This window comes from Diaporthe citri (genome assembly GCF_014595645.1).
Source record: "Diaporthe citri strain NFHF-8-4 chromosome Unknown scaffold_7, whole genome shotgun sequence".
In the NCBI taxonomy this organism is placed as follows: Eukaryota; Fungi; Ascomycota; class Sordariomycetes; order Diaporthales; family Diaporthaceae; genus Diaporthe; species Diaporthe citri.
Genome location: NW_025064852.1, coordinates 2,544,106 through 2,556,767, shown reverse-complemented (window position 1 = coordinate 2,556,767; position 12,662 = coordinate 2,544,106). Strand labels below are relative to the sequence as shown.

At 53.3% G+C, this 12,662-nt stretch overlaps 6 protein-coding genes across 6 annotated transcripts; 2 read left to right on the top strand and 4 right to left on the bottom strand.

Moving 5' to 3' along the window:
- On the top strand, positions 1 to 2,082 carry INS49_013896 (uncharacterized protein; the record flags this gene model as incomplete). The annotated part of the gene is made up of 1 exon (XM_043174589.1): positions 1 to 2,082. One exon carries the CDS (start codon positions 1 to 3, stop codon positions 2,080 to 2,082), a length of 2,082 nt encoding a protein of 693 aa, XP_043021534.1.
- Positions 2,083 to 2,475: 393 nt separating this feature from the next.
- INS49_013895 (uncharacterized protein) lies at positions 2,476 to 3,054 on the bottom strand (the record flags this gene model as incomplete). The annotated part of the gene is made up of 3 exons (XM_043174588.1): positions 2,476 to 2,568; positions 2,749 to 2,784; positions 2,842 to 3,054. 3 exons carry the CDS (start codon positions 3,052 to 3,054, stop codon positions 2,476 to 2,478), a joined length of 342 nt encoding a protein of 113 aa, XP_043021533.1.
- A 927-nt stretch (positions 3,055 to 3,981) lies between these two features.
- On the bottom strand, positions 3,982 to 4,824 carry INS49_013894 (uncharacterized protein; the record flags this gene model as incomplete). The annotated part of the gene is made up of 3 exons (XM_043174587.1): positions 3,982 to 4,059; positions 4,126 to 4,207; positions 4,268 to 4,824. The coding sequence occupies 3 exons, from the start codon at positions 4,822 to 4,824 to the stop codon at positions 3,982 to 3,984; spliced, it is 717 nt and encodes a 238-aa protein (XP_043021532.1).
- Positions 4,825 to 5,596: 772 nt separating this feature from the next.
- INS49_013893 (uncharacterized protein) lies at positions 5,597 to 8,177 on the bottom strand (the record flags this gene model as incomplete). The annotated part of the gene is made up of 5 exons (XM_043174586.1): positions 5,597 to 6,603; positions 6,663 to 7,352; positions 7,584 to 7,815; positions 7,871 to 7,953; positions 8,021 to 8,177. The coding sequence occupies 5 exons, from the start codon at positions 8,175 to 8,177 to the stop codon at positions 5,597 to 5,599; spliced, it is 2,169 nt and encodes a 722-aa protein (XP_043021531.1).
- A 1,351-nt stretch (positions 8,178 to 9,528) lies between these two features.
- INS49_013892 (uncharacterized protein) lies at positions 9,529 to 9,948 on the top strand (the record flags this gene model as incomplete). Its single annotated transcript, XM_043174585.1, has 1 exon — positions 9,529 to 9,948. The coding sequence occupies one exon, from the start codon at positions 9,529 to 9,531 to the stop codon at positions 9,946 to 9,948; it is 420 nt and encodes a 139-aa protein (XP_043021530.1).
- A 724-nt stretch (positions 9,949 to 10,672) lies between these two features.
- INS49_013891 (uncharacterized protein) lies at positions 10,673 to 12,448 on the bottom strand (the record flags this gene model as incomplete). The annotated part of the gene is made up of 3 exons (XM_043174584.1): positions 10,673 to 11,439; positions 11,499 to 11,961; positions 12,023 to 12,448. The coding sequence occupies 3 exons, from the start codon at positions 12,446 to 12,448 to the stop codon at positions 10,673 to 10,675; spliced, it is 1,656 nt and encodes a 551-aa protein (XP_043021529.1).
- Between the last annotated feature and the right edge of the window lie 214 nt (positions 12,449 to 12,662).

The window sequence follows — 12,662 nt, the reverse complement described above, 5'->3', positions numbered from 1 at the left end:
ATGTCTGACGAATGCGACAGTGAGGAGCATTACTACAGTGGCTCCGATGAAGATGACGAGTCCAACGAATCCGACTCTGATGACGCGAACCACGGCCTGCTAGACCTGGAGGCTTCTGAAGGCAGCTCCGACCCAGAGTCTGACGCCGACCAGTACTCAGATGATGGCAGCTACGTCGAGTACAGCTTCCCCAAGTTCATGCAGCTGCCTCCTGAGATCCGCGAAATGGTCTGGGGCGCCTTCTGCCCTGACCTCGGATCGGAGCCGCGCGTGTTTGAGCTCCACCTGCGCACAGTCATCTCTCCCCCGGGCGCCGTCCACCTCCCCAATATAGTGCAAGGCATCGTGGCCGGCCCGCAGCTTGAGAGCCAGACCAAGCCGGTCAGGGCTGTCCTGGCCGTTCACCGTGAAAGCCGGGAGCTGGCACTCAAATCGGCGCCTCATGAGCTCTCGTTGTCAGACGGAGAACTCGTGCATTACCATGAGGAGCGGGACGTCCTGTTTGTTGCATGGACAGAGGAGATCCTTCTCCGCGGAATAGCTCTGCGGTTTCAAGAGCTGGGCATCGAGGCGCAGAATCTCGCCTTTCCATCCGACATAACTTCCGAATACGGCGAGGACCTCGCAGATCTGATGTACTTGCTTCCCCAAACGAGAAGGCTCTTCCTCCTCGATGAGGAGGAGAGTATGCAGGACGAAAGCATGAGTATTCGGGATTATGCCTGGACCGTTGCGGACAAGGTCCACAAATACCACCTTCATGCGGAAGAGGAGTCAGATATTGGGTTCTTGGTTCCTGCCAACCGCATCATTTGTTGGCCTGATCTCGACAATCACCGTGAGTTTGCCGAAGAGCACGTTACGGATCCAGACGGAGATTTTGTGTTGTGGAGTACAGTCAACGACTACCGTCACCGTCTCCGGAACCCTCTCGAGGACTCGCGAGAGCTGAATCAGGATTACCTCTCCGATGAAGAGAAGACTGAAGCCATCGGTCGACTTCGGAGTATCGAGGTTTGGCCCATGGTCAGGTTCAACTTTAGGGAGGGTTTAAATCGATTCAACTACATCGAGACACGGGCCCGGTCCTTTCCAGACCAGATGTCCGAGTCGGAAAGCCCCCGCAACTTCATCCACATCCCGGATGAGTATGAGAGCGATGGGATAGACGACGACCCCATTGATGACTCCACCTCCGTCGATGACTATGACGAGATGCTCGCCCAAAACCTCGCCCAACAATTCTTTCAACCGCATGGATCTTCCGGTCAGCTTGACAACTCTTCTGAAATAGACGAGCTGCCTCCAGCCAATTTTTCAAGTGATGAGGAGCCCGAGGAGCCAGATCAAGTCACATACGTCTCCGACTCGGAGGACGGATCGGCATCGCAGACACGCGCGGCTCGAGCGATGCGGCGGGTAGTGGAATCCGACTCGGAAGGGAGTGCTACAGAGGCACAGTCTCCTCGGCCTTCCAAACGGCGCTCGCGTGCCGCTATTTCGGATTCGGAGGATAATGAAGAGGATTCATCGGATGCAGGGCCAGTGAGAGGAGCCAATCGGCGAGCGAGGGCTATACCAATCGATTCCGAAGATGAAGATGAACAGGACGGTGATGACGCACCTCAGCCCTCCCGCGCTGACCGCAGACGCGGCCGTGTAGTACCTATTGACTCGGATGACGACGATGATGAGGAAGGGTCACAAAAACCATCTGAGGGCAGGAAGTCGCGCCGGCGAGTTGTACAAGAGGGATCCGACAAGGAGGGTGAAGGCGACGACAGCGATTCTCAGGGTGGTGGTGCCAAGACGAAAGAATCTGGCTCTTCCGACGAGGAGGAACAGAGCAGCTCGGACGATGAAGACGATGACCCCCCGCCGCCGAAGCGGATGTCGCTTGCGAAGCGACTCCGCATGGAGAGCAGGCAGGACCAGTCCCGACATGTCGACCACGACTCCTCCGAAGCAGATGGCATGAATGGCGACGGCTACGACTACAGCGATGACCAAGAGGACGAGGTGGACAAGTCAGACACTGAATTGTTCGAGGGCGAGGACGGCGAGAGCGAAGGGGGATACTGATCTTGCAAGGTGTTTGCGGAAGATGGTTTATGAAATTTTGGGACCTCCTGGACACGATTTCTCGGATATACTTCGAAATGTCCAAGGCTTAATCGATGCCTTTAATCAATAGTTGCGCGCCAGACGGCCTGCTCTGCGGTTTCATGGTGCGACACAGCACCAACGACGATGACTTTCTTTAGTTGATGCCCTCGTTGATTCGTGACATTGTCTATCTGCGCCGCTGAGTCTTGTGACAAGTGCTGCCTACATCTGGTCCTGCGTGTGCGCTTTACGTGCGCCCATCCTCATTGTCAACCGAGACTGCTACCCTCACTTTCCAAGTCGCCGTGTCAAGACATCATGTCCACGCCCAAAAAACCCCGAGTCGAGCCTCCCGTGTCTCGCCGCAGCTCACAGCTCGGCCTCGTTCTTGTGGACACCATGCTGGTTGCTGGAGTCGGTCAGGCCAGAGCAGTCGCTGCAGTTGGAGCAGTTGACGAGGTCCTGTCATTAAGAAGTTTGTCAGCAAGATGAACGAAATAGCATTTCATCAAGACGCAATGGAGTGAGGCCGGCGTGGAATTCCACGTCAGCTTCCATCACCTAGAAGCTTGCATATGGAATCATGGTGCGTGCTAATGGATCAAATGGAAAGGGAAAGGGGCAGCAGAAGTCTGAGCTCACAGTGCAGTCAGTGCAGTTGCTGGAGTCGGTACAGTCCTGTCGCCGCTGTTAGCAGGTGTGCGATTAGGGAAGCGCAAGGTCGGTGGCACCCACGTCGCTGTTGTTCATGTTGCTGCAGTTGTTCAGTCGGTTGCATCCAACGCCTGGCGGGAGGGAGAGAAAGTCAGTCAGCAGGTCCTGGATCAGTGTCGCGTTTGGGCGGCGCGGGGGCAGAAGGTGAGGAGGCCTACAGTTGCTGCTGTTCTTGCAGTTATAGCAGTCCGTGAGGTTGCTGCAGTTGGTGTTGCCGTTCGGGTCGGAAGACATGGTGTCACGATGATGGTCGGTGTTTCTGAGTGTGTGTGTGTGTGTGTGTGTGTGTGTGTGTGTGTGTAGGGGGCGAGTCTTGGTGTTGACGTTGACGATTGGGTTAAGTCAGGAAGATGGATGCGGTCAATGGTTTTTTTTGTATTTCAGTTTTTGTTGCCGACCTGTGTGTTGTTCACCTTGGTAGTGGCGCTCTGGATTCACCGCAGCAACGCCGGTTCACTATGGACGGTGGTGGTTTGGCCCGTCTGACACGCACATTCACTTGTGCTTCGCGTATGATGACGACATGCCACACCACCACATTGACGGCTGTGAGAGACCAGCGGCACGGTCGATTGGTGGGATTGGTAGATAACGAAATAGACCGTTTTCTGGAAGGATTCTCGTCTGCCAGCCCAATTGAGTATTTGACGAATGAAGCTGTGGCCCTATCACCACTTGGTCTTGGACTATCTGGACACTGCAGGAGACGGTGTAACATGGAACGCGGGACGTTAAGGTGGCAATCATTGTACTGGACGACCCTCGCTGATACTTGTCAGGCTCAAGCCTTTCATCTTCCCAACGGCGTATTCATTACGGCCAATGAGCGGCTTGGACTAAGCTGAGGGATTACTTTCCAAGCTTGTCTAGGTAGCTCTGGTCGACCGAAAGCGACCACCCGCATCGAAGTTCCGGAGAGTTTGATCCTTGGCCGCTGCCACTTGTAAATCACTCCCAGAATGCTCTCGGCCGATTTGCACCAGTGCAGCAAAGCCTCGAGAATGCGTTATTCTTTCAAATTTCCTTGAGCTTTTCTTTGCGCTGGCGAGGCATGATGAACAATTCGATTGAAAGGGGGTAGTATCGATCATCGTCAATGCACATCATGGCGATGAAACTCGCACGGCCGGAATAAGGGCTCTTGGGAACTTCCGACGTCGGTCAGACATTCAGGGAGACGCGGCCCTCCGGCGGGATGCAAGCGGACTTGTGGTTCTTCCAATGAGCTCTCTGGCAGGCCTAGGAAAGGAGAACAGATCAGCTAAAGTCCTGCCACAGCACAATCGAAATGGACATCCAACCCACCATGTTGCAGTACCAGGCTCTCTTGCACTTTGAGCACTGGGAGGGTGTCGCCTCGCCATTGTCTGCGGCAATCTTGCCACAGCTGAAGCAGCTGCCCATGGTTAGCAAGTTGATGATTATGTGTGTACACAACAGCACTGACCTTGGCTCTTGAAAGCTTCGAGGCACGCCGGGCTTGTAGTTCTCGAGCGCGGCAAGGAATTGCACCTTGCCAGGATGCCGGAAGCCCTTGTCACCGCCATTGAGGTCGGCTGCCAACAGCGCCACGACGCCAGGGTTGCTTCGCAGCACAGGATTCAAGCCATCGCGGCACGGAATCTCGCGGACAAGTTCACGGAGATGGTTGAAGTCATTGCCATTGATCACGGCCCCAGCTCGCATCATGATGGCGCCGACAAGGATGACTCGGTACTTGCCTTCGGGCTCGTGCTCTCTCTTGCGGAAGATCTTGAAGAGCTCGTCGCCGATTCCGCTATTGAGAGTGTTGCGGCGATCGGAAACAATGCCCTCGAGCTTCTTCTTGTACTCTTCCGTCTCGTAGTAAGCTCTTATATCGTGGGGACAGCACATGTCTGTCTGGTGGATCATACTGGAGAGATGGAGGTCCATGTCGTCGCTGTCGCCAAGGGCGCGATTGATCTCCAGAGCAATATCCAAATCCCGATCGCCCTCGAAAAGGCGCATCCCCCAGCGACCCATTTCGTTTGCAGCTGTCTCCAGCTGGTCGAGCTACAAAATTGGGATGGCTGGATGGCACGAGACCGGGAGGAGGGCTGGGCACACGATCGTAGGGATTGGTCAAGTAGATGGAAGAAGAATCATCAAGGACACATCGAGTTTTCGTTCCTTTAAAGACCAGGTACGGCCGTTGGGACGGTGGGCAAAAAGAGGCTGATATCGCTGCTTCTTGACACTTGCACCAGATCAGATGCGTGACCTCAGGCAAGCAGCTGGACAAAGGACTCGCCTCAGCCACCAGCAACCATTGATCTGGCACTGCTCGACCGCAAGGACAGGCAACAGTGGGCATACTTGCAGTAAGGTAGCTTCGTACCAACTTTGGGTGGCAGGTACCTAGGTACTTGGGCACGTCCCTCGCTCCTCTTCCTTCCTTGCCTCCTTCCTTCCTAGAGCAGATCTCTCGTCCATATCAACTGACAATGCAGCTGCCCTTGCACCCTTGGGTTGATGGTCTAGCGACAAACGCGATACCATCCTCTGATAAAATTTCAGATGAAAATCAGGTTAGCAACCTGAAGACCAGCAGTTCGAACTTCGGGGGCGCCCGAGGGATAAGGACGCTGTGTCATAGACAGGATGCACTCGGTGATCACCCTGAGTGCAGAAGTCTTTGCCATTTCTTTCTCCTGTGTTGTCTTTTTGGCTGCCGTTTACGCATCAGGGAAGTCAAATTTCTCCATCCGTCATGATACAGCGTACTGTGTAGCCCGTCCAGTTACTGGGTGCTATGCTACAGCTCTGCTCCCTGAACATTGACAAACCTAACCTTCTCAGCATCGCCGCCCAAAATGCTCTTACTGGTCGCCAGTCCATCAGCATCCCACTCAAAGTCTACCGCAATGCCTCCCCTGATTCGAAGGCCCTCGACACTGCCTCCTCCCCAGGCACTCGGGATCGCTGGGCCCAGTACCACCGTCCTCGTCTCCTCTTCCCTACCGTTTGGCAGAGGCAAGTCCACCACTAACATGCTCAAGACATTGCCCGCCCACCCGAAATTCATGTCGATCTGGAACGGCGGGTTCTTGCCACTGTACATGCTCAGCAAGTTTGGCGCAACGTTGTTCAGCAGAGTCAGCTGCAGCTCCTCATGAGCCTTGGAGGAATCATTCAGCCTTGCCCAGCACGCGCCGCGCCAGACCTTGGGCCACCCATAGTTGCCGCCGTTGCCGTCCGCACTGGTGCCGTCTCCTCTTTCGATGAGGCTCGCCCGGACGGCTTCCTGTAGGGTCTTGTTGCTGTAGCCGTCGGAGAAGCCGGAGATGGTGTTCCCGGGATACCATCCGACGAGGTGGGAGATGTGGCGATGCTGGGGGTAGATGTTGAACAGGTATGAGTCGGGAACTTTCCACTCCTTCAGGACGCCGGTGCCGTACGTGGTATCAGGATCGACGTGGATACCGGTGTCGAGAGAGGAGAGTGTGTCGGATACGGATTTCAGGAAGTCTGTGTCTGATTCCGAGGCAAGCGATGCAGTGCTGAGGACGGCCTCAAGCAGTTGGTGGATCAGCTGCTGGTAGTGAGTGCACCCAAATGTCGTGGGACCTTGTTCGGCGCTGTTGCATGGGTTGGCAACCAGTGTGTTGTCGTTGAAGAAGCGATCTTCCTGTAGCTGTGAGACCCAGAAGGATGCGACGCCTTTGAGAAGAGGGTATCCTGTCTCTGCAAGCCAAGTGATATTGCGGTCGTAATCCCAGTGGTCGAAGACATGTAACATCATCCAGACTGCTGAGGCGGGATCTGGGATCGAGAGATCAGTGCGAGCTCATGGATGACATATAATAGGATAAAAGACTTACAGTTCGCCCATTGAGCATCGTTCTTCATTCCAGTGTACCCAAAGATATTCATCTCATTATGCACTACCCATCCAGAGCCATTGTACAGGAGCCGCGCTGTCTCGCTTCCTCTCGGAGCCCAGTTCTGGGCCATGTACTCAAAAGCCGGTCTTGAAAGGGAGGTCAGTCCGGTTGCGTCAGCTCCCCAGTAGTTCATCTGGATGTTGATATTTGCGTGATAATCTGCGCTCCAAGCTGGGCTGGTTTGCTCGGTCCAGCGTCCTTGTAGATTCGCAGGAAGCGACTCTTCCCTGGACGATGATACAAGAAGGTGTCGTGAATAGTCGAACATGAGGGACTCCAAGAAGGGATCGGCAGTGCCTTTCGCATAACGTGCCACAAGCTCAGACGTCTCGATGGTGGAGGAACCAGCAGTGTCTGGAATGCTCAAATTAAAAAGACCCATCAATGACGAATAATCTTGGATGTGATCGGTGAGTAAATCCTCATACGACCGGGCCGCAGCAAGAGCTGTCGTCGCCTCCACTACCGGGCCAGGATCTTCGCCTCTGAACGAGTAGTTGCTCTCCGCATTGCCTTTGGTCTGGTCAAAGTCCGAATCTGCAGAAAGAACGACTGTGACAGTCCTTTGACCCGCCGCCGGGGTGATCGTGAGGGATCCTGTCTCCGAGCATGATGAGCTGAGGTTGCCTGTCACTCTAGCAATTGAGTCAAATTGTAGTCCGATCTCTTGCTGCGTGATTCCCCTCAAGCGTGTGTACCCAGTACCGCAGGTGACGTTGGTCAGGTCAGCGCTCATCAAACCATTTCCGATAGAGATTGTGACAGCAGGAAGGCTGGAATCTCCAGAAAGGCTGTAGACACAGCTCTTTGCTGGGTAAGAGCAGAACACAGTGGTCTCAAAGGCATTTTCACTCGTACTCCACGAGGTTGTGTGTACTCCTGTGTCGAGATCGAGCTTTCGCGTATAATTGCTGTAATCGCCTACGCCTTCAAAGCTGACGGTAAGATTGCCTAGGGTCTGGTAGGACCCATAGTTGGTTATGGGCGCCAGGAGCTCCGAGATATTTCCCGTGCCATTCTGAAATATCCAATCGCGTATGCCAGGCAGGTATTGGTGGACAGGCCCCGGGGGGTTGCCTCCGGTGTAAGTCTGGGATGAGTCAGAAAGTGCCACGCTTCGAGGCTGTGCTGATGTCTGGACGCACCGAGTTCTCGAATGGTCCGCCAGACCACAAGGAGTCCAGATTCAAAATAAGGCTTTCCGTACCAGGAGGGCCAAACGGTATGGCTGCACATAACACGTCAGTAAATTGTAACAAAGCACCAGATTTGTTGACCGAAACACCTAGACGAACCTCCTAATTTGCCATTGCCGATTAGGTAGCCTGTCTTCAGGATGTAGTCGTCGCCTTCGCCGTACGTGGCTGGCGAGGTCGACCACAGTGATTTCCCTGCTGGCAGGGAGGGGCCGAAAGCCAGTGTAAGCAGTCCAAGTTTCCATGAGCGAATCATCGTGTGGTTATTCGAGTTCGGCGTGGCCGCAGGATCCACTGGTAGAAGGGCCGAAGGACTGCGTTTTGAGCTGGCCGGGGTGCGAGATCGGCTATTGACGCAGTGCGACCATAATAAGCTCCCAAAAGAAATGACGAGGGCATCGGGAGTCTACATATACACAACATGCAAGTAGATCCGGCAGCATCTTCGCCGCGTCTTCGCGCCGCGCCGAGGCCCAGGCCTATAATGCTACGCTGCTGTGATTCTATTCTGCATTTAGCTAGGAGCCCAGAGCAATTTGCCTTGGACTTCGAGGGGGTTCAGCATTTCTCCCCTCGTTTCGGCCCGGAGCCCCCGCATCCATGGAGAAATATTGCTGGGCTTTTCGCGTCAACATTGACGAATTACCCCGACGGGATCAAAAATCTCGAGTATAACAATTATCCGATATGGCACCTCGGTAATACTAGCCTAACAGTTTGCCAGCATGCGCAAGCACGACAACAGGACATTGTGGACGGCTTGTACCTACCTGGGCAACAAACTCGAAATCAGCTGCCGCTATTTGCAGCATTGGAGGTCACAAGCCCGCTGCACAGCGAGTACAATGTCGCCACAGAGCACTTTGCCTTATTTCATAATGGCGCCATTGGAAACGTGCATCAAGAATCGGGACATGCCGCGCAGGACGAGAATATCATGGTCCATGTTTGGTGAACATACCATTCTTGAGTGGAAGAGGGGTTGAGATAACCACTGCTCGGCTATCGGTCTGGATGCAGCGAAGGCGCGCGAGCATGCATAAATAGCAGATTCGACTTAGCATCGCTCCTTCAAGACTGCGTGTCGTATCCGTATATGCACAAATAGTGCAGCGCAATGCAGGGGCGCAGTCCCAACAGCATGCATGCACCAAGCAGGTGTCTAGGTAGTAATCATACTACCAGATTAAGTGTTGAGGCGGAAATAAGCTTACGGGAGCTTGCATTGCACAAGTCGAGCTAGAGATACGGACGAAGCTGAAATGCCCACCACGGATCGATGGGCAAAACTGATTGTGGACTGATTACACCCGTTCGCTTGAGCAACAGGGCAGTGCTGAGTAGGTCAATCCTACAGTGATGTTGTCGCTTGAGCCTGAGTCCAGGGTAGCTGAATCCTATCCAAAAATTACTTCACGCCACCGCATGATGACCTCGTATCGTAAAGTATAAGAATGCGTTCATCTCCCAACAATTCCATGGAGAGCAGCCTACTTGATCGAGCAAAAATACAATAACTCGGTCACACAAGTTCAACTCTGAAGGTCATTATTTCTGTCTACAGACCTATATCCAACTTCTTCACCTATTTCAAACAAACAAGCACCATGCGTTTCTTCAGCACAATCCTCAACCTTGCCGTGGCGGCCAGCTTCTCCAGCGCCATGCCCGTCGACTCGGCCGCCTCGGATGTCCCGGCAGCGACAGCGCCAGTCGACTGGTACCAGGGCGTAGTAACCTTCTCTGGCACTTCCGCAGTGATCGAAGCGAGCGCGTCATGTGGTACCAAGGTCAGCAGCGGTACCATCACAGCCGATGGGTGCAAGAAGCTCTCCACATACGCATTCGGCGTCCACCACACAGACAAGGTCTGCAACTACAGGCTGTGGAAGGGCAAGACGGACTGCTCCGGTGACGACTACACGGACATCCCTATTCCCGCGGGTTCCGACGTGACCTGCATCAATGACGGTGTTCTGGACGGTGGCAGGTTCTACTTGGCTTCTGGTATCTACTCGTGTGAATGAAGGATTGAGCTGGCACAATTTGGGATTTGAGAAAGTTCTTCAGGCGTAAGGATATGAAGGCTACATGGACAACAGAAAACACGTACGCTGGGCTGGGTATAGACATTAGACACCTAAAATGACCACCTTGAGAAGGAGTGAGGTGTGATAAACACTCCATAATATGATCACTACCTCAGACTTGCGCTAAATCGTTCAAATACCATGATTGCCTATCTACTCAGGTGGATCTGCACATTTTGCACCTGCTCTGTATGTTTGTGCCACTCTGTGTCGACTTCTTGACAACGACCGCCGGAGAAACCGGCCCTTGTATCGGAATGGGAAAGCCGAAGGTGACAATAAATGCGTGATCTGTACTGCTCTTTCAAAACTGCACACGGATTTGTAGTCTTCAAGGTCAGTGAAACAGGGATATACGAGGATTTGCGTGAGACTGAAGTCAATGGACGCGCCCGTGAAACATCAGAGAAGCCATGCAGGATTTGCTTTCGTCGCGAAGAGCCTGCTAATTTGTCAAAGCGCCAAGGGAGGTCACCGATATTGACTGGTGCAATCCAACTCTATTCATCCCGGAATACACCCTCTCAATCACCAGTCAATATCTCTATGCAAAAGGCCAAATGTGGGCCACTGGGTATTGAGTTCAGAAAATCGGAGTGGTTGTAATATACCCCGTCTTTTTTTCTAGATCCAGTCTATATGTCAAAAAATTCGCCTCTGATCAGCGTACTGTGAAAGTCGCCAGAATAATCGGAAGGAAGACCCCCACCCCCACGAAAAAGGCTGCCCAGGATATGACTGCCCGGGTCTTCCTGCCCCAGCCTGCAGCCATTGCGAAGCTCATGGTCAGGATCACAATGATATTCCCAAGGAGCCAGATGCAGCTGGCTAAGGCGCACACGAAGGCAAATATCCAGAGCTTATTGGTCTTTACCCACTTCCAAGCACTTCTCCGGAAGCTGGTTCCCTTGTCGAGGGAGAGTGCTTGTATTTCGACTCTGCCACCTTTCAGTTGCTCATTGGCGTATCTTCCCAGCTCTTTATTAGTCAGGGACTCTGCTTCCTGGTCGACTTGCTTCAAGTCAGCCCGTAACGAGTCTGCAAGACACAGGGCAGCCTTGAACTCTCGAGGCACTTCGTATCTGCCCCTGTTCGAAAGTTCATGATGGGCAAGGAGCCACATGATCCATATTCCGAACGTCCAGACGGTCAGGAGAACCAGGGTGGTTTCCAGCTGGACCACCGAAAAGCCCCATTGGTATGTTTGTTGAGAATTGTCCATGACGGGTTGGCAGACTGCATTTTTCTGGAGGTAGTCCAAGTGATAGAGTCTGCCATCGCCTGAGGGATAGAGGAATGCAGCGTTGCCTCTCTTACCACTCCAATGCGTGATGTTGAGCGTTGGGCTTGGGAGGGGAATGGTACCATCAGAATCGCCCCGTTGCCAGGTCGAATTCGTGTCGTTCATACTGCCATACGTTGAAAAGTCTGAAATGCACCATTAGTCTTGTCATGGTGAACCAAACAACACTTGCAGGCTAACTTACATCTGTCAACGCAACCATAATAACCACATGTCTCGAGCTGGTTTTGGGGCGAGCCCTTGAATACAATGTACTCAGCGGTGAGGTTTACTCTGTCTCCGTCGTGAATGATTGCGACGAGCTGGCGGAATTTCCCGAAAGGCGTCTGGGTGCCGTTGCCGAACTTGATGACCGCTTCATTGTTGGCTGTATAACCGGTCATTGCGCCGGCGAGTGTCGGGAAGACCATGACAAAGACCATCGTGATGATCATGAAAGCCATTGCCAATTTTGACCTAAGCCCCCTCCTCGAGGCAAAGTCCCGGATCAAGCGAACGACGGTCAACAAGGAGGCATCACTCCGCATGAAGCTTGTCCAGAATGTGCGGTATGTTACGGGGGCAGTCTCCATGGACGCCCTAACGTAGACAGAGAACGACTTCCACGAGAAGTAGGCCAACAAGCTCTGCCCCAAGCGACCAACTCCCTGAAACAGTTTTAGTATTGGGCCCGACCGTAAGTGCCGATTGAGGATTGAAGCAACTCACGACATCCCACACAATGTCCACGACTTTGGCCTGCGAGAAACTCAGTGAGCCAAAAGCCAGGACAATTTGGAATGTCCAGTCTGGGTTCCAAGGATTCGGGGGGTCCAGGCTGAAGGTGCCATCAGGAGCGCAATAGTTCCAGTACTCGGAGCTCTCCAGGGATATCGTTTCCATGATGCTTAGTGGGAAGACGAGGCAGAGTACTACCAAACCCAGCGCCCAGATGGTGAACCCCAGCCACGTGAAAAACGATGCCGCGGTGTGGCGCCACCTTGTAGACTTCAAGTCGTGTCGGAGTTCATTTCGTGTCTCGGTCCACAGCGTTCCAATATGCAAGGTTGTTCTCTTCTTCAGACTGAGTGTGTCATTGGCCTGTAAGGCAGTCTCCCCGGTGAGTAATGGTTCTATATCAGCGGACTTGGCCATTGTGAAATTCGATCTGCCGACGATGTTTTCATAACAAACAGTTCGAATGTTGGCCTTTTGGCCCAGAAAAGCCAAAGGCTGGATGTTGCACCGGACATATTCAGGGCAATTTTGCTTGGCATCTTGTAGAACTTGAAAAGCTGAAGACAGCGTGAGATGGTGGCTGACATGTGTCGCAGATCTCAAGTGTCCCTTGCCGCATGAATCCTTCGCG